General features: G+C 37.5%; 1 protein-coding gene across 1 annotated transcript in view; it reads left to right on the forward strand.

Annotated features, from left to right (window-relative positions):
- LOC137399920 (golgin subfamily A member 5-like) overlaps positions 1-27,582 on the forward strand; it is a 75,227-nt gene that overhangs the window by 2,332 nt on the left and 45,313 nt on the right. Inside the window, exons 2-11 of the mRNA XM_068086181.1 lie at positions 786-987; positions 1,286-1,506; positions 2,549-2,818; positions 3,091-3,218; positions 3,502-3,654; positions 4,474-4,536; positions 5,828-5,924; positions 6,734-6,840; positions 8,191-8,358; positions 11,890-11,998. Of these exons, the coding sequence (XP_067942282.1) occupies positions 812-987; positions 1,286-1,506; positions 2,549-2,818; positions 3,091-3,218; positions 3,502-3,654; positions 4,474-4,536; positions 5,828-5,924; positions 6,734-6,840; positions 8,191-8,358; positions 11,890-11,998 (1,492 nt within the window). The 5' untranslated portion in view covers positions 786-811. The remainder of the gene's footprint in view (positions 1-785; positions 988-1,285; positions 1,507-2,548; positions 2,819-3,090; positions 3,219-3,501; positions 3,655-4,473; positions 4,537-5,827; positions 5,925-6,733; positions 6,841-8,190; positions 8,359-11,889; positions 11,999-27,582) is intronic.

Consider the following 27,582-nt stretch of genomic DNA (forward strand, 5'->3'; position numbering starts at 1 on the left):
CTATAAGCAGTTTTTATATCTGTAGATGATTAAAGTCATATGAAATCGATCAATAAGACTATTGATAAGCTGATAGAGAAATTTAATAAGTAATAAGACTATTGATAAGCTGATAGAGAAATTTAATAAGTAAGGTTATTGCTAAGCAAAAGGTTTTGATAACAATTTAAATAATTTTTTTGTAACTGTTTCAATTGTTTTACAAAAGTGTTTGCTAGCAAATTGATATGTACTATTAGTGAAGTGATATGTACTATTAGTGAAGTGATATGTACTATTAGTGAAGTGATATGTACTATTAGTGAAGTGATATGTACTATTAGTGAAGTGATATGTACTATTAGTGAAGTGATATGTACTATTAGTGAAGTGATATGTACTATTAGTGAAGTGTATATCACAAAGTCATGCTCATAAATATTTTTGTAAACCAGTGGTTGATAACATGGGTTTGATCGAAGCATGGGGTTCGGTGAGTCAGTCTCGGGGGTTTGGTGGAAAGTTTCTCAAAAGTAACAGTAGAAGTCAACCTGTTTGCTGGGTCATGTCCTTAGGAAATGATATGTAATTTTTGTGTGAGTTTGTGCATGGTATTGGTTTTGTTCTTTGAATGTAGTTCATTTTGTGCGCCAGTAAAAATATACCTGTCTAGAATGCGAAAAAAATAATATTTTATTTTTCAATATAGAATGGTTTGATGAAATCACATATGAACCAGGTGGGATTCAGTGAGTTCAACTAGGTTGAGAGCCACTGTTTTAAACACTGACTCTATTTGAAACCAGGATAGAGCGGATCATTGCAAGGAAGAATGTCTTGGCTCACCGGCTTGGCCGGCAAAGCCGAGGAGTTGTTAAACAAGGTTGATCAAACCGCTGGTGCTTCGCTGAACACCTCCACAGTGTCAGAAGATGGGGACTCTCTCCTCAGCCGTCCGGATGCCAGTTTGGCTCCTCAACGCTCATCTTCACTGGCAGCTACAAGCAGGTTGGCTCCGATGTCCTCAGAATATTGCAGGCTTCTGAATTATATCAAGTTCTGTGCTAGTTCTTTATAAGCTTTATAAATATTAATTTTTGTTAAATAGTAAAGAGAAATTTAGCTAATGGTGATTGGAACAATATTTACCTGCATTTGTAGCTTTCTGGGTTGTCCATTGGCCTGCTTTGAAGGATTCTTGTCATTTACAGAATCATCTTTGTACAAGAGACTTTTGATGGCTTCAGTGTGCTGTTGGTTTTTAAAGTAGCCTAATGCAGATCTCGTATATTGTCTCTGCCAACAGGGCTGCTGCCACACCAAGTCCACTATCCGTGCAGACAAGAGCTCCTGCAGTAACTAAGAAAGCGGGCAAAAAAAGCTTGGATGAAGAATTATTTGAGTTCTTAAACAGCGAGCCAAAGGATCCGAAAAAAAAGTTGGTTCATTCTCGCCAATCCAGCACAGCTTCTAACAGGACTGCAGACAGTGGGTTACACTTTACTGCTCCTCCTGCACCTCCAACAGGTAGATGGAGCCTTAACTAGTTTCATTGACTATTTCATTATGATTAGATTCGTGGCCACATGACAACTGAATCAAAGCTTTTGATGAGCCCAAATCTCAGGTGAAGTGATTAAAATGCCTCGCGAGTCTAAATTGAACTCTAGAAACTAAAGCCATTTTAGCTACATCCTGTTCTATTGTACTCTGACTTCTTTTCTTTTATATAGTTTGATTTTTACCTAGTTTGTAAATACGACAGATCATGGATGCCGAGATACTTATTGCGTCATAGACTATTTTACAGCGGTGAAGAAATACAGTGAATATTCCGCTCGCTATTGATATATTGTCCAATCAAATGGGAACTTTGGCTGCATCAGGGCTAACTGAACTAACCTTGACTGGAGGCACTTCGTTGCAAGCTTTTACACTTTCATTACTGTATTTGCTTTTTTCAACTCAAACTTTCAATGTCAAAAGCTTTCCTTCGGTTGCCGTGTGGCCACCCCTTAATGAGCAATATTATAGGTACCTCTGGGTTATTGAGCATTTTATTTAATACACTCCATAGCTTGAACATGTTTTCTCATAATGCTAAGAAGTCTGCTGCAACGATGTTTTTATGCCTATAAAAACTGCACATATATACATAATTATGCTCACTACTATGTGCGGGAAAACTACCACAAGCAGGTACTTGTTGACATGTGCATGCTTATAAGTACCAAATCAATCACATTAGTCTAGAGTTTTAGCTCACTGTAAATATTTTATGGATTTTTTCTAGGTGAATCCGCATTTTAGTTTGCTAATATAATGTGGATGCTCTACATGCAATTATTATGATGCTGTAAGGTGTTCCAGTGGTGTAGTTGGTAGCACGCTTGACTGCAAAGCCGGATAGGCGAGTTCAATTCCCATGTGGTACATTTTTCCTAACGCTCTTAGCATGGTTGATGGTGGCACAATTCTTCCTATGGTAAAGATTATCAACGGGCTATAATTCAGGCAGGTTACTAAACTTGCTAGCATCCACATCATTCATATTTGGTAATTAATACAGAGGATGCTAACCACAGCCCAACAGATAGAAACTCTGGGTCCTCGGCATGCCCCAGTGACTATGAGGTTGTGGACAACCCTCCTATGACCTCATCATATGCAGACATGACGGCTTCGACGGCTAGCGCCCAGAGTGCTCCTGCATCTGAAACTCCACCAAGCAATGATGTCAAGTCATTGGAACTTGAAAATGACCTACTAAAAACTGAAATGCAATCTCTTAACAACGAGCTGACATCACTTATACAGAGAGCCAGAAAGGCTGAGTCAGGTAAGTTTGTTGACATCACTTATACAGAGAATCAGAAAAGTTGAGTCGGGTAGGTTTGTTGACATCACTTATACAGAGAATCAGAAAAGTTGAGTCAGGTGGGCTCATGAGTTGTTGGTTGTTGTGGCTGTTAGACATCGGTATAAGGTAAGCTGTATTTTTCTGGACACATTAAGATTGCTACTGACTGGTATTGAAATCATTTTGAAATAATTATACTTTACTTTATGTAATGTCTGGTATCTGAGTTGGCAAATTCTTCAACTGTGCAGATTTGAACACCCACAAGAACAAGAATGACCAGCTCACCCAGCAGATTTCTCGTGCAGAGCAGTCACTACGCGAGATCAGAGACAAAGAAACCGACCAAGCGGAGGCATTAAAAGCCAAAGACAGCCAGGTAGTTGTTTGCCCAAATTTTTGCAAGTACATGGTGTGATTAGTTGTTCGGTTGGTTGCACCGACTTTCGATTTGCATTCTGACTCAAGTGAGTTTCAGACCGATTGAGCACCTAGCATCATATTCATTTCACTATGTAAATCTAGGTCGTAGGGCATGTAACTTGTCTTTGAGATGGGTGGATGGGCATGCCTGAAAGCTGTCATGTTGGCTATTGACCTACTAAAAACGGTAGGAAAGTCTATTGCTAGTAGCTCACAGGATGTCTGCTCACCTTTTGCAGGTCGCGGTGCTACGTGTGAGATTGGAGGAGTTGGAGGAGGAAGTTAAGTCAAAGACTTCGAGACTCGAAGAACTTGAACAAGACAGAGAGCGAATACTCAGGGATCACACTGACTCAAGTGGACTACACAGTCAAGCTCTTGACACACTCAAGGTATTTATGAATTGTTAAAGGTATTTCCCACGCCCTCTATTGGCTATTTTATTCATCAACTGCTATTCTTCACCAACCCACATGTCTATCAACTGTTAGTCATATCGACTATTACCTTTTTCTATTGATACCACCATTGACTGATACCTCTATCGATTGTTACTTCTAAAGACTGTTACCTCTTATGACTGTGGTCTCTATCGACATCTAGTTACATCAACTGTTACCTCTATCAACTGACACCTTTTCGACTTTCATCTTTATTGACTGTTACATCCGTTGGCTGTTCACTCTATCAGCTTTTACATCTGTTGATAATTATCTCTGTCAGCTGTTACCTCTATTAGCTTCCATAGATTATCAGTCACTATTTAGTATTTCGACCAAATGACAAATCCAACATAAGTACCTCTAGTGATGATATGCTATAATTGCTGCTTCTAATATAAACATCAGCTGAAACACATCAGTGAGGCCAAAGAACAGAAGTGTCAGTCAATGTCGTCACCTTCAAGCAGAGTGAATGCATCTGGACTATTTAGTTTATTCTTGTATTGATGTCTCATCCTGAGCTCATTATGATGTAGCATTGTTTCTCTGTTTACATATCAGTGGTTAACAAATGGTGACCTTCTGTAGTGGAGTGATTCTATCTGTCTCCTCAAGTAGCATAGTAATATGCAAGCAGTAAATGGAATGACATGTTGGATATGAAATTTCCATTATACCTTTGACTATGTCAATTACGAGGGCATCATATGTGTATAGATAACGTATGTTTGGAGCTCACCAGTTGCACTCAGCTACTTGTATCTGTAGATGAAACTGGCTGAAGCTGAGAGCAAAATAAAATTAGATGAGGAGCACTCACAGAAATCTCAGGTTGGGTGGCATCAGACCTTCTTGGATAGCTCACGGGATCAGAGGCTTTAGATTTCTTATAACATTTTTCCATTTCCTGTATATCTTCACATATAAGCCAAGTTTGGAGCGCAAAAAAAGTTACCAAACAAAAGAGTCGGCTTATACGTGCGTAACTCTGATCGCACTCAGCTGAAATGACGTTATGGTAACATTATGCTAACAACTACAACCCAGATGAGTTGTCGATACTCCTATAGCTTGCGGCATTATTATTACTCTTCAAAATAAATAATCCCAGTCAATAGTACCATTGCGCGATAGTCAATCATGAGAAGTCTATTGACTCACAATTCAGGACCCCTCCGTACCTGTACTGCGTCTGACACGCCTGGTCATTGCGAAGAAGAAATTGTGAAAGAAAATGAAGTTTTTTTCACAATTAGTGTGGGCTGTAAACATGTTTTCCATTGGCTCAATGCAGACAATCTTTCTATTAAGCGCAGACATGATAGGCTAATTAATCAACTACTCACCAATCAGAAACATTTTGTGTCAAGCCTATAAAAGTCACACAACTCTTGGCTCCTGACCTTGACCATATCCAAACACTGCGACTGCACTACGCTGCTTGTAAAGAATCGTAAAGTTAATTTTATTTTGTAACCTTTTGCTGTGATGGGTGTGAATGCCTAATTATGATTTCTAGGGTTAGCGTATACGGGAATTTTTATAATTTTGCTATTTTAGTGCCATTTTTCTAGGATCGGTTTGAATGCGAGATCGGCTTATATGCAAGATATGCGGCACCTTTAACTTTAGTTTGGCAGCCATTTAACGTAGGTCAGGGAAAATGTCAAGGACATTTTATTTATCATTTGACTGTTTTACACCTTATTCTAGTGAATATCTATTCTGATTGTAAGACACGAAGAATAAGATATATGCAGTTACCTGTAGCTACGTATACACAAAACTGGAAAGTTAGTGTTTTATCTACAGAAATCTATTTTCAGAAGCCTGCTTTACTTCCTTTAAGATAAAGATAATTTGTGCTAAAAAAAACAGGAGTTTTATCATTTTTCTGACTGGTTGAAACATGAAATTTTAGTTGTCGAGGACCAATCACTGTTTATATTCATTTCGCCTAATGTAAAGTCTCTTAGCGAGCGTTTGCATTGTGAGCATTTTCCCACTACCAACTCCGGTATAGTCAATGTTCTTAATATGGTAGTAGGTATGATATAACCTGATCATCGCATGCCTCATGTTGTCATCCTTTGATGTCATCTCACCTCATGTTACCTTACAGAGGGAGCATTTAGACAGACAAGCTCGGTTGGAGACTGATCAGCAATCTCTTTCAGAAACTGTCATTCAATTACAGAAGAAGTTGTCTGATGAAAAACGTAAGCATATTTACATGTTTATGCACTTAACTCTTCTACTAGGAAATTTTTTCTTGCGCTTTGGCGTGGAATTAATTTGTGCCGAAATTTTTTTTGCTGATTTTTACTGTGAAAGGCAAAGTTTCTGTCGTAGAAGTTTGACTAAAATTTTTGGAATCAGCAGGAACTTCTGCATAAGAATCAAGGCATTTGTCAAAAACAAGAGATATTTTCTTAGATATTTTCTTTAGTTTGGAGACTGATTAGTTTAATGAAACCATCTGCAACAGAAAAAAGCTATCATTTTTGCAGTTTGGCCAAAACGCCAACAGCCATTTTCTAATATAAAAATATCGTTATCAAAAATATTTGAGGCCCAATGTTGAAGAATTTTACTAGCAGAAAGACTTTTGGGTTGCTGTTTACAATTTTTGTTTTCACCCATCCTATACCAAAGATTAAAAAAAATTTGGAAACTGCGATATTATGCTGTGTATTCGAAGTAGAAAGAAAATTAACTCTTTCGTTTTTTGGTAAAATGATAATTCAATATTCTAAATTTATTGTGGCAAAATTTTTGAGTGGAACTGTGATACATTTATCAACTCTGTGATAAATGTTTGTGCAGAGGTACTAAGGTGAGTCGTTAGAAAGGTTCGCCGTAGCGAACGAAGCGTTGACATTGTGGCTTTGACATTATATTGACTCTGTGGCTTTGTCTGTGTACACTATATACGTTTCTGTAAATGCATCACCATGGTTGTGCGCATTATATCTTTTCTTTTTTATTCAAAATGTTTTGCTAAAACATTTATTTTGCATATAAACAGAGAAAAGTGAAATGTTAGCTCAGCAGTTGAAGCATTCCAAGCTGAATGTTGACTCCGTCAAACAAGAACTCAGCGATTACAAAGAGAAGGCAACCAGAATTCTCCAGGTCGGTGTCTTTGTGAACAACTATCTGTTTCAAGTCTTTCTCACTGATATACACGACTCGACTTCTCATATCTGAATAGTTCTAAATCTCCTGACCTTGGTGGTTTGTGTAATAAAACATTGTTTCATTATTCCTGATTGTATCTTAACATGTCAGAATTACGTTTTAAGCTATGCAGTTAAATCTCAATAGATGATCATTTCAATGTATAAGTTTTTGGCACATTGATTTAAAATATTATCTTGAATATGATATAATTTCCAACATACGACATGGAGAATTTAATAAAACATTACAATTTTGTCAATGAGATCATAAGTACGCAGTACTCTTTCATATGGTTTTGTTCTGCTTTTGGTGCTTGAATAATGTCTGGCATTGTTTCCTATCATTGTCTTTATATTTTAAAACCATAGATTACAAGAGTACTTGTGTTAGTAGTAAAAGGGATCAAGGAAGAGGGTGATGCACTCTTTAAAATTAAAACAAGAAATCACAGTTAGGTAAACACGGGGAAGCGCTTTTGCATCTATTCTTTAAAAAATCCGATAGGCTATCTGCCAGCTATTGTCATGAGAAACGTGAAAATGATGCAAAAAAAGAAAGCTTGAAATAAATGAAAGTGAAGAGGCTAGCCAGAGTAATTAAAAATCAAATACATGAATTGTAAAATATGAAAAACTAAAAAAATCCAAATAAACTACATGTACATGTATACCTATTTAAGATTTCAGTGGTCTGAGTTAGACTTAGTTCTACTTATGCACGATCCATGTCGTATAGTGCTAAGGCTATGCTACAATGCGCCTGTCTTAGACGTGAAGGTGAACTGACAATAAAAACATCCTTCTATAGATTATCATTTTATTCATCTATTCTCCCTCGCAAAACATAGTTTTACATAATTAATAATAATGTATTTTATTATTAAGATAATTAATGTATTTCTTAAAGCTATATGTAATTACTGGAAGTATTTATCTAGTAAGCTTTTAGGTTTCGGACCAAGTTAAATGAAATTACAAAGTATTCGTATTGGAATATCTGCTCCAACGTATGACGATTTCAACTTGTGAATCAAATATTGCAATTGGCTAACTTCATATGTCGAGGCTTGACTGTACTATATATTGCTGTATGGCATTACAGTATCGTTTGACTGTATCATATCTTATTGAACATTATTTTTAGCTTTAACTTAGACTCGCATGTCATGTTATGATGAGGTAGCCTTGTGTATGTGTGTCCTCAGGAGTATGTGTGGAGCACGATATTTAATATTCGGTGGCTCAGAGATTAATTCCTGCTAGTCAGCTGCACTGGGCCTTTAGTTGGCGAGTGTGATTGTAGTCCAAGGACAAGCTGATCAGTTCGATGCAGGCGTCAGGGGCGACAGGGGAGTTTGGATCAGAGATCTCAGCAGGCATTACAGCCGAGATGGAGCAAGAGCGAGGAATGCTACGGCAAGAACTCCAGCAGGCTGGCTCATCCATAGAGTCCCTTCGTATGGAAGTTCAGGTTAGCTCTGACACTGTTTGTATTTTACGCTGCTTAGGTCGGTGGCTTCTCCTATCATTGCCACTTTATTTCTGTTTAAAGAAAATCACGTTATTCTTGTAGTTTTCGGTGTCTCGGATGCTCCTAGCTGTATGTTTCACACTCTCCTCAAAAACCATGTCATAGGTCTAAGGGTATTTATGGAAGCTGCGCGACGTGTTTGGTCATGAGATATTGACCTGGTAGTAAAATATACTTGCAGAATTTATCAAATCAAAGTTGAATGCCCTAGTCTATGTTCATACAAGGGAAAAATGCTAGGTACAGTAAAATCTCGAAGTTCTAACACTTCATCTTATAGATTTGACATCAATGAACTGTTTTTATTATATTTTGTTGTTTGTTGCCTTGAAAAGTATATTGATAACATTAAGAATGCGTGAATCTATATATAAATCTCAATGTCTGTAGTTCAGTTTGTCCCGCTATAGCTTTTAAATATTGCAATGAAGAATCCGTATCGCAGAAGATTTGATCTCAGAACCTCCCGTTCGCCAGGCAAATACCTTACCAATTTAGCTTCGCGAGAATGATAGATTCTTTGGGCGATATATGTCGCTATGTGGGTGAAAATACGCTACCGCTCTCCGTTACGGCGCAACATCATTCTATGTATTAGTAAGAGCCGTAGATAACTAGCTTACTTAAATTAGCCATTGGCAATGTGCCAGGCTAATGGCAAGTAGCAGGCAACTACATTATAAGCTGGTTTTTAATACCTGTGCAACACTGGGAATTCCGCTAGTAACATTTAAAATGTTCAATAGGAAGCAAATTATCAAACTATTACAAGTTCTTTTGCTAGATCAATTCAGTGAAACCTTTTGCTCATTCAGTTTTACAGCTTATGTTTTATAATTTTAATAGATCTCAGCGTTTGTCTGTCATTCGTCTGTCCAGTTATATCAATTCAAATCTAGCAACGAAAACCGCTTTGCACTGAATTTGAACTCAGAAGCTTCGGGTCGCAGATTCTACCCACTACGCTAAGCTGTCCTATTTTTCTAACATATCTTATCTATCGTCATCTAGAATATATTGGTTGGGAATTGTTTTTCCGCATTGCATCAGTTCGGCATATCGGAGATGTATTACCACTTTTACTTCTAGCCCCGATTGCAGGTCACAAACTAAATATTTACCTTTTAGTATTAATTAATTAATATTACCTTTTGCATTAGTTTTTCTTTTGAAAGTTTTTTAAAAGTTTTTTTCATTACTTTTTGTTAACTTGTTTTTTTCAAATGTGCCGTTTCAATTTACTTGCTTTCAATTTCCAGTTCAACTAGCAACTATTCCTAAGGTCGATCGCTTAAAACTGTAAAAAACTTAAAACTTTTCATATGCACAGTTGTATTTTGCGTTATCTCGAGTAGAAATTGCCTCTACATTCTCCTTCCCTTTGGTCAGACAAGGTACCTCCGTGTGCTTCACTGCTTCAGCGGTGTATTTAATACCAATATCTCCTTTTTACTTTTGTACCAGATCAGTTGTATTCAAAATTTTGATGAATAGCTTCTACTGCAACATTAACCTTTTTTATACACACACTTTTACGCACTTATTGTTATTATTAATTCAACATATTCATGATTTTTATTTTGTTTTTTTAGTGTGTATGAATTGTATAAGTATCAAAACGTTTCTCATTGTTATCATTGTAGCAGAACAGGTTTATCTTTATCTTGCTTATTATTTCACATTTGAACGCCTTTACAGTTGTTTTATTTTTTCTCCTAATTTATTTGACCTGCACAAAACACTTCTCTCATGATATAAAGTTTAAAAGTTAGAATGGTAAATGTTGTATATGTTAAATACAAATAAGTTTCTGTGCCAAGACTTCTTATTACCCGGGCAACACCGGGCATTCATCTAGTTACTAATATATACAGATAATATACTGACCTTGTTTAAATACAGGTTATTCTTGCTATATATATAATGAGGAATTATAATAAAAATGCATTTGGGTGCATAGGGGCATTTGGGTGCAAAATCTCTATTTTAATGCCATGGCGCTCTATTTTTCAATCCCTCCCCTGTAGTGGAGTTTTATTAGAGGTGACGTTCAAATAGCGTTTTATTTTTCAAATAGCTCGTCAGATTTTTGGGAAGCTAAATTTTACCCTTTTACCGGTGAAGTGAATGTCGCCTATATTTTGCTCTCTCCTTCGGGTGGAACGATATTAAACTTTTTGGGTGCAATAAATCTGATAAAACTAACCTCCAACATATCAAAGATCTCTAAATAAATATTCATTTGGAAGCTTAGAAATATCTCTATTAGTTAATATCTATTGCTTGCAATTAACCTATGATGTTCTTAAAGCCTGCGTAGCAATCTTTTGGAGCTTTTAATTTTTTACTTTAATCTAAATTTGAAGGCATATTTTTATTGTATAACTATATTTAATAATGTTGCTCATTGCACTCATTAATATGTTTGCCACAGTTTGCAGCCAAAACTGGCTTTTTATATGCAATTGAAGAAGAGTTTTGAGCATTGATTCATAGTAAGCTGAGTTTATATAACCACAATTATGCTATCAAATAATATGCTATAAACCTGCAAGTTTATAAGTTATATAATATAATAGTAATAATTCATCAAATGCTAGAAATATATATATATACATGCATACTCAATGAAAATATATTCGAAAATGAAAATTTTTGTAACAAAAATATTTACATCGTTTGCTCGGCAGGTTGGATTCTGATTTTTGTTTCCTTATGGAACCATTTCATCTTCGTCTGGCTGTTCAATACCTTTCACAGAGTCTGCTGACCTCGACCCTTCTTCTGCACTGCTGAACTAGTCAATATTAGTGTCTATCCAATTTACTTAGAAAAGCAAAACTTTGCGTTGCCATTTGAAAAAATTTTCACGAAATTAATGCAAAACTTTTAGCTGCATGCGCGCTAGTTATAGTCTGAAAATAGTAATACAGATTCCAATGTAATTATAAACATTTTTCACATATTTCGAAGTATCAAGGCGGCGTTAAACAAGGTACTACTATTGATTAGCCTCATACAGTTATTGATTATTTCTATGTCGTTGCTTTCAAAGTTTTAATGAAAAACTGTAAGCTTTTTTTATAGTTGGAAAACAGACTTCGATGCCAACAGCAACCATGAGAGAATTACTGTATTTGTTATTGATGTAATCAAGTCATTAGTACCAATTGGTTGACACTTTTCTACTAACCACTTGCTATTATAGGTTCGTAAAGATCAAAGAAGGTCAAAGTAGCGGTCAAATAAAGGTGGCGTTCAATTAAAGGGTACCCTTTAATTTTTTAACTTTCTGTAGTGCCAGTCAAATAAAGATGGTGGTCAAATAAAGGTGGGGCGGTCAAATAAAGGTGGCGTTCAAATAGAGATTTTTTGGTGTTTGAACTCTGAGGTTGCACCTTGTATGAATTACGATAATATAATAGAGTGAGCGGTGAGGTGGAGTTATGTTTAAGGGTGCTATGTTTGCAGGACCTTGAGACACAAATACAAGCCAATCATGAAGAATCGAGAGAAGTAATCGATAATCTGGAGGAGAGACTTCACCAAGAACAGTCCAAATGCACTGATACTGAGCGTGGTAGGTTATTACTAGAGGAGTGTGATAAGTCGTTACTAGAGGAGTGTGATAAGTTGGTACTAGAGGAGTGTGATAAGTCGTTGCTAGAGGAGTGTGGTAAGTTGTTACTAGAGGAGTGTGATAAGTTGGTACTAGAGGAGTGTGATAAGTTGGTACTAGAGGAGTATGATAAGTTGTTACTAGAGGAGTGTGATAAGTTGGTACTAGAGGAGTGTGATAAGTTGTTAATAGAGGAGTGTGGTAAGTTGTTACTAGAGGAATGTGATAAGTTGTTACTAGAGGAGTGTGATAAGTTGGTACTAGAGGAGTGTGATAAGTTGTTACTAGAGGAGTGTGATAAGTTGGTACTAGAGGAGTGTGATAAGTTGTTAATAGAGGAGTGTGGTAAGTTGGTACTAGAGGAATGTGATAAGTTGTTACTAGAGGAATGTGATAAGTTGTTACTAGAGGAGTGTGGTAAGTTGTTACTAGAGGAGTGTGGTAAGTTGTTAATAGAGGAGTTTGATAAGTTGTTACTAGAGGGGTGTGATAAGTTGTTACTAGAGGAGTGTGATAAGTTGGTACTAGAGGAGTGTGATAAGTTGGTACTAGAGGAGTGTGGTAAGTTGTTAATAGAGGAGTGTGGTAAGTTGGTACTAGAGGAATGTGATAAGTTGTTACTAGAGGAATGTGATAAGTTGTTACTAGAGGAATGTGATAAGTTGTTACTAGAGGAGTGTGATAAGTTGGTACTAGAGGAGTGTGATAAGTTGTTACTAGAGTAGTGTGATAAGTTGGTACTAGAGGAGTGTGATAAGTTGTTAATAGAGGAGTGTGGTAAGTTGTTACTAGAGGAATGTGATAAGTTGTTACTAGAGGAGTGTGGTAAGTTGTTACTAGAGGAGTGTGGTAAGTTGTTAATAGAGGAGTGTGGTAAGTTGGTACTAGAGGAATGTGATAAGTTGTTACTAGAGGAGTGTGGTAAGTTGTTAATAGAGGAGTGTGGTAAGTTGGTACTAGAGGAATGTGATAAGTTGTTACTAGAGGAATGTGATAAGTTGTTACTAGAGGAATGTGATAAGTTGTTACTAGAGGAGTGTGATAAGTTGGTACTAGAGGAGTGTGATAAGTTGTTAATAGAGGAGTGTGGTAAGTTGGTACTAGAGGAATGTGATAAGTTGTTACTAGAGGAGTGTGGTAAGTTGTTAATAGAGGAGTGTGGTAAGTTGGTACTAGAGGAATGTGATAAGTTGTTACTAGAGGAATGTGATAAGTTGGTACTAGAGGAGTGTGGTAAGTTGTTACTAGAGGAGTGTGATAAGTTGTTACTAGAGGAGTATGATAAGTTGTTACTAGAGGAGTGTGATAAGTTGGTACTAGAGGAGTGTGATAAGTTGTTACTAGAGGAGTGTGGTAAGTTGTTACTAGAGGAGTGTGGTAAGTTGGTACTAGAGGAGTGTGGTAAGTTGTTACTAAAGGAGTGTGGTAAGTTGTTAATAGAGGAGTTTGATAAGTTGTTACTAGAGGGGTGTGATAAGTTGTTACTAGAGGAGTGTGATAAGTTGGTACTAGAGGAGTGTGATAAGTTGGTACTAGAGGAGTATGATAAGTTGTTACTAGAGGAGTGTGATAAGTTGGTACTAGAGGAGTGTGATAAGTTGTTACTAGAGGAGTGTGGTAAGTTGTTAATAGAGGAGTGTGGTAAGTTGGTACTAGAGGAATGTGATAAGTTGTTACTAGAGGAATGTGATAAGTTGTTACTAGAGGAGTGTGATAAGTTGGTACTAGAGGAGTGTGATAAGTTGTTACTAGAGTAGTGTGATAAGTTGGTACTAGAGGAGTGTGATAAGTTGTTAATAGAGGAGTGTGGTAAGTTGTTACTAGAGGAATGTGATAAGTTGTTACTAGAGGAGTGTGGTAAGTTGTTACTAGAGGAGTGTGGTAAGTTGTTAATAGAGGAGTGTGGTAAGTTGGTACTAGAGGAATGTGATAAGTTGTTACTAGAGGAGTGTGGTAAGTTGTTAATAGAGGAGTGTGGTAAGTTGGTACTAGAGGAATGTGATAAGTTGTTACTAGAGGAATGTGATAAGTTGTTACTAGAGGAATGTGATAAGTTGTTACTAGAGGAGTGTGATAAGTTGGTACTAGAGGAGTGTGATAAGTTGTTAATAGAGGAGTGTGGTAAGTTGGTACTAGAGGAATGTGATAAGTTGTTACTAGAGGAGTGTGGTAAGTTGTTAATAGAGGAGTGTGGTAAGTTGGTACTAGAGGAATGTGATAAGTTGTTACTAGAGGAATGTGATAAGTTGTTACTAGAGGAGTGTGATAAGTTGGTACTAGAGGAGTGTGATAAGTTGTTACTAGAGGAGTGTGATAAGTTGGTACTAGAGGAGTGTGATAAGTTGTTAATAGAGGAGTGTGGTAAGTTGGTACTAGAGGAATGTTATAAGTTGTTACTAGAGGAATGTGATAAGTTGTTACTAGAGGAGTGTGGTAAGTTGTTACTAGAGGAGTGTGGTAAGTTGTTACTAGAGGAGTATGATAAGTTGTTAATAGAGGAGTGTGTTAAGTTGGTACTAGAGGAGTGTGATAAGTTGTTACTAGAGGAGTATGATAAGTTGTTACTAGAGGAGTATGATAAGTTGTTACTAGAGGAGTGTGATAAGTTGTTACTGGAGGAGTGTGATAAGTTGGTACTAGAGGAGTGTGATAAGTTGGTACTAGAGGAGTATGATAAGTTGTTACTAGAAGAGTGTGATAAGTTGTTACTAGAGGAGTGTGATAAGTTGTTACTAGAGGAGTGTGATAAGTTGGTACTAGAGGAGTGTGATAAGTTGTTACTAGAGGAGTATGATAAGTTGTTACTATAGGAGTATGATAAGTTGTTACTAGAGGAGTGTGATAAGTTGTTACTAGAGGAGTGTGATAAGTTGTTATTAGAGGAGTGTGATAAGTTGGTACTAGAGGAGTGTGATAAGTTGTTACTAGAGGAGTGTGATAAGTTGGTACTAGAGGAGTGTGGTAAGTTGTTACTAGAGGAGTGTGATAAGTTGTTACTAGAGGAGTGTGATAAGTTGGTACTAGAGGAGTGTGATAAGTTGTTACTAGAGGAGTATGATAAGTTGTTACTAGAGGAGTATGATAAGTTGTTACTAGAGGAGTGTGATAAGTTGTTACTAGAGGAGTGTGATAAGTTGGTACTAGAGGAGTGTGATAAGTTGGTACTAGAGGAGTATGATAAGTTGTTACTAGAGGAGTGTGATAAGTTGGTACTAGAGGAGTGTGGTAAGTTGTTACTAGAGGAGTGTGATAAGTTGGTACTAGAGGAGTGTGATAAGTTGTTACTAGAGGAGTGTGATAAGTTGTTACTAGAGGAGTGTGATAAGTTGTGACTAGAGGAGTGTGGTAAGTTGGTACTAGAGGAATGTGATAAGTTGTTACTAGAGGAGTGTGATAAGTGGTTACTAGAGGAGTGTGATAAGTTGGTACTAGAGGAGTGTGATAAGTTGTTACTAGAGGAGTATGATAAGTTGTTACTAGAGGAGTATGATAAGTTGTTACTAGAGGAGTGTGATAAGTTGTTACTAGAGGAGTGTGATAAGTTGGTACTAGAGGAGTGTGATAAGTTGGTACTAGAGGAGTATGATAAGTTGTTACTAGAGGAGTGTGATAAGTTGGTACTAGAGGAGTGTGGTAAGTTGTTACTAGATGAGTGTGATAAGTTGTTACTAGAGGAGTGTGATAAGTTGGTACTACAGGAGTGTGATAAGTTGTTACTAGAGGAGTATGATAAGTTGTTACTAGAGGAGTATGATAAGTTGTTACTAGAGGAGTGTGATAAGTTGTTACTAGAGGAGTGTGATAAGTTGGTACTAGAGGAGTGTGATAAGTTGGTACTAGAGGAGTATGATAAGTTGTTACTAGAGGAGTGTGATAAGTTGGTACTAGAGGAGTGTGGTAAGTTGTTACTAGGGGAGTGTGATAAGTTGTTACTAGAGGAGTGTGATAAGTTGTTACTAGAGGAGTGTGATAAGTTGGTACTAGAGGAGTGTGATAAGTTGTTACTAGAGGAGTGTGGTAAGTTGTTACTAGAGGAGTGTGGTAAGTTGGTACTAGAGGAGTGTGGTAAGTTGTTACTAAAGGAGTGTGGTAAGTTGTTAATAGAGGAGTTTGATAAGTTGTTACTAGAGGGGTGTGATAAGTTGTTACTAGAGGAGTGTGATAAGTTGGTACTAGAGGAGTGTGATAAGTTGGTACTAGAGGAGTATGATAAGTTGTTACTAGAGGAGTGTGATAAGTTGGTACTAGAGGAGTGTGATAAGTTGTTACTAGAGGAGTGTGGTAAGTTGTTAATAGAGGAGTGTGGTAAGTTGGTACTAGAGGAATGTGATAAGTTGTTACTAGAGGAATGTGATAAGTTGTTACTAGAGGAGTGTGATAAGTTGGTACTAGAGGAGTGTGATAAGTTGTTACTAGAGGAGTGTGATAAGTTGGTACTAGAGGAGTGTGATAAGTTGTTAATAGAGGAGTGTGGTAAGTTGTTACTAGAGGAATGTGATAAGTTGTTACTAGAGGAGTGTGATAAGTTGGTACTAGAGGAGTGTGATAAGTTGTTACTAGAGGAGTGTGATAAGTTGGTACTAGAGGAGTGTGATAAGTTGTTAATAGAGGAGTGTGGTAAGTTGGTACTAGAGGAATGTGATAAGTTGTTACTAGAGGAATGTGATAAGTTGTTACTAGAGGAGTGTGGTAAGTTGTTACTAGAGGAGTGTGGTAAGTTGTTACTAGAGGAGTGTGATAAGTTGTTACTAGAGGAGTGTGATAAGTTGGTACTAGAGGAGTGTGGTAAGTTGTTACTAGAGGAGTGTGATAAGTTGTTACTAGAGGAGTATGATAAGTTGTTACTAGAGGAGTGTGATAAGTTGGTACTAGAGGAGTGTGATAAGTTGTTACTAGAGGAGTGTGGTAAGTTGTTACTAGAGGAGTGTGGTAAGTTGGTACTAGAGGAGTGTGGTAAGTTGTTACTAAAGGAGTGTGGTAAGTTGTTAATAGAGGAGTTTGATAAGTTGTTACTAGAGGGGTGTGATAAGTTGTTACTAGAGGAGTGTGATAAGTTGGTACTAGAGGAGTGTGATAAGTTGGTACTAGAGGAGTATGATAAGTTGTTACTAGAGGAGTGTGATAAGTTTGTACTAGAGGAGTGTGATAAGTTGTCACTAGAGGAGTGTGGTAAGTTGTTAATAGAGGAGTGTGGTAAGTTGGTACTAGAGGAATGTGATAAGTTGTTACTAGAGGAATGTGATAAGTTGTTACTAGAGGAGTGTGATAAGTTGGTACTAGAGGAGTGTGGTAAGTTGTTACTAAAGGAGTGTGGTAAGTTGTTAATAGAGGAGTGTGATAAGTTGTTAATAGAGGAGTGTGGTAAGTTGTTACTAGAGGAATGTGATAAGTTGTTACTAGATGAGTGTGGTAAGTTGTTACTAGAGGAGTGTGGTAAGTTGTTAATAGAGGAGTGTGGTAAGTTGGTACTAGAGGAATGTGATAAGTTGTTACTAGAGGAGTGTGGTAAGTTGTTAATAGAGGAGTGTGGTAAGTTGGTACTAGAGGAATGTGATAAGTTGTTACTAGAGGAATGTGATAAGTTGTTACTAGAGGAGTGTGATAAGTTGGTACTAGAGGAGTGTGATAAGTTGTTACTAGAGGAGTGTGATAAGTTGGTACTAGAGGAGTGTGATAAGTTGTTAATAGAGGAGTGTGGTAAGTTGGTACTAGAGGAATGTGATAAGTTGTTACTAGAGGAATGTGATAAGTTGTTACTAAAGGAGTGTGGTGAGTTGTTACTAGAGGAGTGTGGTAAGTTGTTACTAGAGGAGTGTGATAAGTTGTTACTAGAGGAGTGTGATAAGTTGGTACTAGAGGAGTGTGATAAGTTGTTACTAGAGGAGTATGATAAGTTGTTACTAGAGGAGTATGATAAGTTGTTACTAGAGGAGTGTGATAAGTTGTTACTAGAGGAGTGTGATAAGTTGGTACTAGAGGAGTGTGATAAGTTGGTACTAGAGGAGTATGATAAGTTGTTACTAGAGGAGTGTGATAAGTTGGTACTAGAGGAGTGTGGTAAGTTGTTACTAGAGGAGTGTGATAAGTTGTTACTAGAGGAGTGTGATAAGTTGGTACTAGAGGAGTGTGATAAGTTGTTACTAGAGGAGTATGATAAGTTGTTACTAGAGGAGTATGATAAGTTGTTACTAGAGGAGTGTGATAAGTTGTTACTAGAGGAGTGTGATAAGTTGGTACTAGAGGAGTATGATAAGTTGTTACTAGAGGAGTGTGATAAGTTGGTACTAGAGGAGTGTGGTAAGTTGTTACTAGAGGAGTGTGATAAGTTGTTACTAGAGGAGTGTGGTAAGTTGGTACTAGAGGAGTGTGGTAAGTTGTTACTAGAGGAGTGTGATAAGTTGTTACTAGAGGAGTGTGATAAGTTGGTACTAGAGGAGTGTGATAAGTTGTTACTAGAGGAGTATGATAAGTTGTTACTAGAGGAGTATGATAAGTTGTTACTAGAGGAGTGTGATAAGTTGGTACTAGAGGAGTGTGATAAGTTGTTACTAGAGGAGTGTGATAAGTTGTTACTAGAGGAGTGTGATAAGTTGTTACTAGAGGAGTGTGGTAAGTTGGTACTAGAGGAATGTGATAAGTTGTTACTAGAGGAGTGTGATAAGTTGTTACTAGAGGAGTGTGATAAGTTGGTACTAGAGGAGTGTGATAAGTTGTTACTAGAGGAGTATGATAAGTTGTTACTAGAGGAGTATGATAAGTTGTTACTAGAGGAGTGTGATAAGTTGTTACTAGAGGAGTGTGATAAGTTGGTACTAGAGGAGTGTGATAAGTTGGTACTAGAGGAGTATGATAAGTTGTTACTAGAGGAGTGTGATAAGTTGGTACTAGAGGAGTGTGGTAAGTTGTTACTAGAGGAGTGTGATAAGTTGTTACTAGAGGAGTGTGATAAGTTGGTACTAGAGGAGTGTGATAAGTTGTTACTAGAGGAGTATGATAAGTTGTTACTAGAGGAGTATGATAAGTTGTTACTAGAGGAGTGTGATAAGTTGTTACTAGAGGAGTGTGGTAAGTTGGTACTAGAGGAGTATGATAAGTTGTTACTAGAGGAGTGTGGTAAGTTGTTACTAGAGGAGTGTAATAAGTTGTTACTAGAGGAGTGTGATAAGTTGTTACTAGAGGAGTGTAATAAGTTTGTACTAGAGGAGTGTGATAAGTTGTTACTAGAGGAGTGTGATAAGTTGGTACTAGAGGAGTGTGGTAAGTTGTTACTAGAGGAGTGTGATAAGTTGTTACTAGAGGAGTGTGATAAGTTGGTACTAGAGGAGTGTGATAAGTTGTTACTAGAGGAGTATGATAAGTTGTTACTAGAGGAGTATGATAAGTTGTTACTAGAGGTGTGTGATAAGTTGTTACTAGAGGAATGTGATAAGTTGTTACTAAAGGAGTGTGGTGAGTTGTTACTAGAGGAGTGTGGTAAGTTGTTACTAGAGGAGTGTGATAAGTTGTTACTAGAGGAGTGTGATAAGTTGGTACTAGAGGAGTGTGATAAGTTGTTACTAGAGGAGTATGATAAGTTGTTACTAGAGGAGTATGATAAGTTGTTACTAGAGGAGTGTGATAAGTTGTTACTAGAGGAGTGTGATAAGTTGGTACTAGAGGAGTGTGATAAGTTGGTACTAGAGGAGTATGATAAGTTGTTACTAGAGGAGTGTGATAAGTTGGTACTAGAGGAGTGTGGTAAGTTGTTACTAGAGGAGTGTGATAAGTTGTTACTAGAGGAGTGTGATAAGTTGGTACTAGAGGAGTGTGATAAGTTGTTACTAGAGGAGTATGATAAGTTGTTACTAGAGGAGTATGATAAGTTGTTACTAGAGGAGTGTGATAAGTTGTTACTAGAGGAGTGTGATAAGTTGGTACTAGAGGAGTATGATAAGTTGTTACTAGAGGAGTGTGATAAGTTGGTACTAGAGGAGTGTGGTAAGTTGTTACTAGAGGAGTGTGATAAGTTGTTACTAGAGGAGTGTGGTAAGTTGGTACTAGAGGAGTGTGGTAAGTTGTTACTAGAGGAGTGTGATAAGTTGTTACTAGAGGAGTGTGATAAGTTGGTACTAGAGGAGTGTGATAAGTTGTTACTAGAGGAGTATGATAAGTTGTTACTAGAGGAGTATGATAAGTTGTTACTAGAGGAGTGTGATAAGTTGTTACTAGAGGAGTGTGATAAGTTGGTACTAGAGGAGTGTGATAAGTTGGTACTAGAGGAGTATGATAAGTTGTTACTAGAGGAGTGTGATAAGTTGGTACTAGAGGAGTGTGGTAAGTTGTTACTAGAGGAGTGTGATAAGTTGGTACTAGAGGAGTGTGATAAGTTGTTACTAGAGGAGTATGATAAGTTGTTACTAGAGGAGTATGATAAGTTGTTACTAGAGGAGTGTGATAAGTTGTTACTAGAGGAGTGTGATAAGTTGGTACTAGAGGAGTATGATAAGTTGTTACTAGAGGAGTGTGATAAGTTGGTACTAGAGGAGTGTGGTAAGTTGTTACTAGAGGAGTGTGATAAGTTGTTACTAGAGGAGTGTGATAAGTTGGTACTAGAGGAGTGTGATAAGTTGTTACTAGAGGAGTGTGATAAGTTGTTACTAGAGGAGTGTGATAAGTTGTTACTAGAGGAGTGTGGTAAGTTGGTACTAGAGGAATGTGATAAGTTGTTACTAGAGGAGTGTGATAAGTTGTTACTAGAGGAGTGTGATAAGTTGGTACTAGAGGAGTGTGATAAGTTGTTACTAGAGGAGTATGATAAGTTGTTACTAGAGGAGTATGATAAGTTGTTACTAGAGGAGTGTGATAAGTTGTTACTAGAGGAGTGTGATAAGTTGGTACTAGAGGAGTGTGATAAGTTGGTACTAGAGGAGTATGATAAGTTGTTACTAGAGGAGTGTGATAAGTTGGTACTAGAGGAGTGTGGTAAGTTGTTACTAGAGGAGTGTGATAAGTTGTTACTAGAGGAGTGTGATAAGTTGGTACTAGAGGAGTGTGATAAGTTGTTACTAGAGGAGTATGATAAGTTGTTACTAGAGGAGTATGATAAGTTGTTACTAGAGGAGTGTGATAAGTTGTTACTAGAGGAGTGTGGTAAGTTGGTACTAGAGGAGTATGATAAGTTGTTACTAGAGGAGTGTGGTAAGTTGTTACTAGAGGAGTGTAATAAGTTGTTACTAGAGGAGTGTGATAAGTTGTTACTAGAGGAGTGTAATAAGTTTGTACTAGAGGATTGTGATAAGTTGTTACTAGAGGAGTGTGATAAGTTGGTACTAGAGGAGTGTGGTAAGTTGTTACTAGAGGAGTGTGATAAGTTGTTACTAGAGGAGTGTGATAAGTTGGTACTAGAGGAGTGTGATAAGTTGTTACTAGAGGAGTATGATAAGTTGTTACTAGAGGAGTATGATAAGTTGTTACTAGAGGTGTGTGATAAGTTGTTACTAGAGGAGTGTGATAAGTTGGTACTAGAGGAGTATGATAAGTTGTTACTAGAGGAGTGTGATAAGTTGGTACTAGAGGAGTGTGGTAAGTTGTTACTAGAGGAGTGTGATAAGTTGTTACTAGAGGAGTGTGATAAGTTGGTACTAGAGGAGTGTGATAAGTTGTTACTAGAGGAGTGTGATAAGTTGTTACTAGAGGAGTGTGATAAGTTGTTACTAGAGGAGTGTGGTAAGTTGTTACTAGAGGAATGTGATAAGTTGTTACTAGAGGAGTGTGATAAGTTGTTACTAGAGGAGTGTGATAAGTTGGTACTAGAGGAGTGTGATAAGTTGTTACTAGAGGAGTATGATAAGTTGTTACTAGAGGAGTATGATAAGTTGTTACTAGAGGAGTGTGATAAGTTGTTACTAGAGGAGTGTGATAAGTTGGTACTAGAGGAGTGTGATAAGTTGGTACTAGAGGAGTATGATAAGTTGTTACTAGAGGAGTGTGATAAGTTGGTACTAGAGGAGTGTGGTAAGTTGTTACTAGAGGAGTGTGATAAGTTGTTACTAGAGGAGTGTGATAAGTTGGTACTAGAGGAGTGTGATAAGTTGTTACTAGAGGAGTATGATAAGTTGTTACTAGAGGAGTATGATAAGTTGTTACTAGAGGAGTGTGATAAGTTGTTACTAGAGGAGTGTGATAAGTTGGTACTAGAGGAGTGTGATAAGTTGGTACTAGAGGAGTATGATAAGTTGTTACTAGAGGAGTGTGATAAGTTGTTACTAGAGGAGTGTGATAAGTTGTTACTAGAGGAGTGTGATAAGTTGGTACTAGAGGAGTGTGATAAGTTGTTACTAGAGGAGTATGATAAGTTGTTACTAGAGGAGTATGATAAGTTGTTACTAGAGGAGTGTGATAAGTTGTTACTAGAGGAGTGTGATAAGTTGTTACTTGAGGAGTGTGATAAGTTGGTACTAGAGGAGTGTGATAAGTTGGTACTAGAGGAGTGTGATAAGTTGGTACTAGAGGAGTATGATAAGTTGTTACTAGAGGAGTGTGATAAGTTGTTACTAGAGGAGTGTGATAAGTTGTTACTAGAGGAATGTGATAAGTTGTTACTAGAGGAGTATGGTAAGTTGTTACTAGAGGAGTGTGGTAAGTTGTTACTAGAGGAGTGTGATAAGTTGTTACTAGAGGAGTGTGGTAAGTTGGTACTAGAGGAGTATGATAAGTTGGTACTAGAGGAGTGTGATAAGTTGTTACTAGAGGAGTGTGATAAGTTGGTACTAGAGGAGTGTGATAAGTTGTTACTAGAGGAGTGTGATACGTCGTTCCTAGAGGAGTGTGATAAGTTGGTACTAGAGGAGTGTGATAAGTCGTTACTAGAGGAGTGTGATAAGTTGTTACTAGAGGAGTATGATAAGTTGTTACTAGAGGAGTATGATAAGTTGTTACTAGAGGAGTGTGATAAGTTGTTACTAGAGGAGTGTGATAAGTTGGTACTAGAGGAGTGTCATAAGTCGTTACTAGAGGAGTGTGGTAAGTTGTTACTAGAGGAGTGTAATAAGTTGTTACTAGAGGAGTGTGATAAGTTGTTACTAGAGGAGTGTAATAAGTTTGTACTAGAGGAGTGTGATAAGTTGTTACTAGAGGAGTGTGATAAGTTGTTACTAGAGGAGTATGATAAGTTGTTACTAGAGGAGTATGATAAGTTGTTACTAGAGGAGTGTGATAAGTTGTTACTAGAGGAGTGTGATAAGTTGGTACTAGAGGAGTGTGATAAGTTGTTACTAGAGGAGTGTGGTAAGTTGTTATTAGAGAAGTGTTATAAGTGGGTACTAGAGGAGTGTGATAAGTCGTTACTAGAGGAGTATGATAAGTCGTTACTAGAGGAGTGTGGTAAGTTGTTATTAGAGAAGTGTTATAAGTGGGTACTAGAGGAGTGTGATAAGTCGTTAATAGAGGAGCGTGGTAAGTTGTTACTAGAGGAGTATGATAAGTTGTTACTAGAGGAGTGTGATAAGTTGTTACTAGAGGAGTGTGGTAAGTTGTTACTAGAGGAGTGTGATAAGTTGTTACTAGAGGAGTGTGATAAGTTGGTACTAGAGGAGTGTGATAAGTTGTTACTAGAGGAGTGTGGTAAGTTGTTACTAGAGGAGTGTGGTAAGTTGTTACTAGAGGAGTGTAATAAGTTGGTACTAGAGGAGTGTGATAAGTTGTTACTAGAGGAGTGTGATAAGTTGTTACTAGAGGAGTGTGGTAAGTTGTTACTAGAGGAGTGTGATAAGTTGGTACTAGAGGAGTGTGATAAGTTGTTACTAGAGGAGTGTGATAAGTTGTTACTAGAGGAGTGTGGTAAGTTGTTACTAGAAGAGTATGATAAGTTGTTACTAGAAGAGTGTGGTAAGTTGTTACTAGAGGAGTGTGATAAGTTGTTACTAGAGGAGTGTGATAAGTTGTCACTAGAGGAGTGTGATAAGTTGGTACTAGAGGAGTGTGGTAAGTTGTTACTAGAGGAGTGTGGTAAGTTGTTACTAGAGGAGTGTGGTAAGTTGTTACTAGAGGAGTGTGGTAAGTTGTTACTAGAGGAGTGTGATAAGTTGTTACTAGAGGAGTGTGATAAGTTGTTACTAGAGGAGTGTGATAAGTTGGTACTAGAGGAGTGTGGTAAGTTGTTACTAGAGGAGTGTGGTAAGTTGTTACTAGAGGAGTGTAATAAGTTGGTACTAGAGGAGTGTGATAAGTTGTTACTAGAGGAGTGTGATAAGTTGTTACTAGAGGAGTGTGGTAAGTTGTTACTAGCGGAGTGTAATAAGTTGATACTAGAGGAGTGTGATAAGTTGTTACTAGAGGAGTGTGATAAGTTGTTACTAGAAGAGTGTGGTAAGTTGTTACTAGAGGAGTGTGATAAGTTGGTACTAGAGGAGTGTGATAAGTTGTTACTAGAGGAGTGTGATAAGTTGTTACTAGAGGAGTGTGGTAAGTTGTTACTAGAGGAGTATGATAAGTTGTTACTAGAGGAGTGTGGTAACTTGTTACTAGAGGAGTGTGATAAGTTGTTACTAGAGGAGTGTGATAAGTTGTTACTAGAGGAGTGTGATAAGTTGGTACTAGAGGAGTGTGGTAAGTTGTTACTAGAGGAGTGTGATAAGTTGTTACTAGAGGAGTGTGATAAGTTGTTACTAGAGGAGTGTGGTAAGTTGTTACTAGAGGAGTGTGGTAAGTTGTTACTAGAGGAGTGTGGTAAGTTGTTACTAGAGGAGTGTGATAAGTTGTTACTAGAGGAGTGTGATAAGTTGTTACTAGAGGAGTGTGATAAGTTGGTACTAGAGGAGTGTGGTAAGTTGTTACTAGAGGAGTGTGGTAAGTTGTTACTAGAGGAGTGTAATAAGTTGGTACTAGAGGAGTGTGATAAGTTGTTACTAGAGGAGTGTGATAAGTTGTTACTAGAGGAGTGTGGTAAGTTGTTACTAGAGGAGTGTGATAAGTTGGTACTAGAGGAGTGTGATAAGTTGTTACTAGAGGAGTGTGATAAGTTGTTACTAGAGGAGTGTGGTAAGTTGTTACTAGAGGAGTATGATAAGTTGTTACTAGAGGAGTGTGGTAAGTTGTTACTAGAGGAGTGTGACAAGTTGTTACTAGAGGAGTGTGGTAAGTTGTTACTAGAGGAGTGTGATAAGTTGGTACTAGAGGAGTGTGATAAGTTGTTACTAGAGGAGTGTGATAAGTTGTTACTAGAGGAGTGTGATAAGTTGTTACTAGAGGAGTGTGATAAGTTGTTAATAGAGGAGTGTGGTAAGTTGTTACTAGAGGAGTGTGGTAAGTTGTTACTAGAGGAGTGTGATAAGTTGTTACTAGAGGAGTATGATAAGTTGTTACTAGAGGAGTTTGATAAGTTGTTACTAGAGGAGTGTGATAAGTTGTTACTAGAGGAGTGTGGTAAGTTGTTATTAGAGGAGTGTGATAAGTTGTTACTAGAGGAGTGTGGTAAGTTGTTACTAGAGGAGTATGATAAGTTGTTACTAGAGGAATGTGATAAGTTGTTACTAGAGGAGTGTGATAAGTTGTTACTAGAGGAGTGTGGTAAGTTGTTATTAGAGAAGTGTTATAAGTGGGTACTAGAGGAGTGTGATAAGTCGTTACTAGAGGAGTATGATAAGTTGTTACTAGAGGAGTGTGGTAAGTTGTTAATAGAGGAGTGTGGTAAGTTGGTACTAGGGGAATGTGATAAGTTGTTACTAGAGGAATGTGATAAGTTGTTACTAGAGGAGTGTGATAAGTTGTTACTATAGGAGTGTGGTAAGTTGTTATTAGAGATGTGTTATAAGTGGGTACTAGAGGAGTGTGATAAGTCGTTACTAGAGGAGTATGATAAGTTGTTACTAGAGGAGTGTGGTAAGTTGTTATTAGAGAAGTGTTATAAGTGGGTACTAGAGGAGTGTGATAAGTCGTTACTAGAGGAGCGTGGTAAGTTGTTACTAGAGGAGTATGATAAGTTGTTACTAGAGGAGTGTGGTAAGTTGTTATTAGAGAAGTGTTATAAGTGGGTACTAGAGGAGTGTGATAAGTTGTTACTAGAGGAGTATGATAAGTTGTTACTAGAGGAGTGTGGTAAGTTGTTATTAGAGAAGTGTTATAAGTGGGTACTAGAGGAGTGTGATAAGTCGTTACTAGAGGAGCGTGGTAAGTTGTTACTAGAGGAGTATGATAAGTTGTTACTAGAGGAGTGTGGTAAGTTGTTATTAAAGAAGTGTTATAAGTGGGTACTAGAGGAGTGTGATAAGTCGTTACTAGAGGAGTGTGATAAGTTGTTACTAGAGGAGTATGATAAGTTGTTACTTGAGGAGTTTGGTAAGTTGTTAATAGAGGAGTGTGGTAAGTTGGTACTAGAGGAATGTGATAAGTTGTTACTAGAGGAGTATGATCAGTTGTTACTAGAGCAGTGTGGTAAGTTGTTATTAGAGGAGTTTGGTAAGTTGTTATTAGAGAAGTGTTATAAGTGGGTACTAGAGGAGTGTGATAAGTCGTTACTAGAGGAGCGTGGTAAGTTGTTACTAGAGGAGTATGATAAGTTGTTACTAGTTGAGTGTCGTAAGTTGTTACTAGAGGAGTGTGATAAGTTGTTACTAGAGCAGTGTGGTAAGTTGTTATTAGAGGAGTTTGGTAAGTTGTTATTAAAGGATTGTGGTAAGTTATTACTAGAGGAGTGTGATAAGTTGTTACTAGAGGAGTGTGATAAGTTGTTAATAGAGAAGTGTGATAAGTTGGTACTCGAGCAGTGTGGTAAGTTGTTATTAGAGGAGTTTGGTAAGTTGTTATTAAAGGAGTGTGGTAAGTTTTTACTAGAGGAGTGTGGTAAGTTGTTACTAGAGGAGTGTGATAAGTTGTTAATAGAGGAGCGTGGTAAGTTGGTACTAGAGGAGTGTGATAAGTTGTTACTAGAGGAGTGTGATAAGTTGTTACTAGAGGAGTGTGGTAAGTTGTTACTAGAGGAGTATGGTAAGTTGTTACTAGAGGAGTGTGATAAGTTGGTACTAGAGGAGTGTGGTAAGTTGTTACTTGAGGAGTGTGATAAGTTGTTACTAGAGGAGTGTGATAAGTTGTTAATAGAGGAGTATGATAAGTTGGTACTAGAGGAGTGTGATAAGTTGTTATTAGAGGAGTGTGCTAAGTTGGTACTAGAGGAGTGTGGTAAGTTGTTACTAGAGGAGTGTGGTAAGTTGTTATTAGAGAAGTGTTATAAGTGGGTACTAGAGGAGTGTGATAAGTCGTTACTAGAGGAGTGTGATAAGTTGTTACTAGAGGAGTATGATAAGTTGTTACTTGAGGAGTTTGGTAAGTTGTTAATAGAGGAGTGTGGTAAGTTGGTACTAGAGGAATGTGATAAGTTGTTACTAGAGGAGTATGATAAGTTGTTACTAGAGCAGTGTGGTAAGTTGTTATTAGAGGAGTTTGGTAAGTTGTTATTAGAGAAGTGTTATAAGTGGGTACTAGAGGAGTGTGATAAGTCGTTACTAGAGGAGCGTGGTAAGTTGTTACTAGAGGAGTATGATAAGTTGTTACTAGTTGAGTGTGGTAAGTTG

Source organism: Watersipora subatra, chromosome 7, assembly GCF_963576615.1.
Source record: "Watersipora subatra chromosome 7, tzWatSuba1.1, whole genome shotgun sequence".
Classification (NCBI taxonomy): domain Eukaryota; kingdom Metazoa; phylum Bryozoa; class Gymnolaemata; order Cheilostomatida; family Watersiporidae; genus Watersipora; species Watersipora subatra.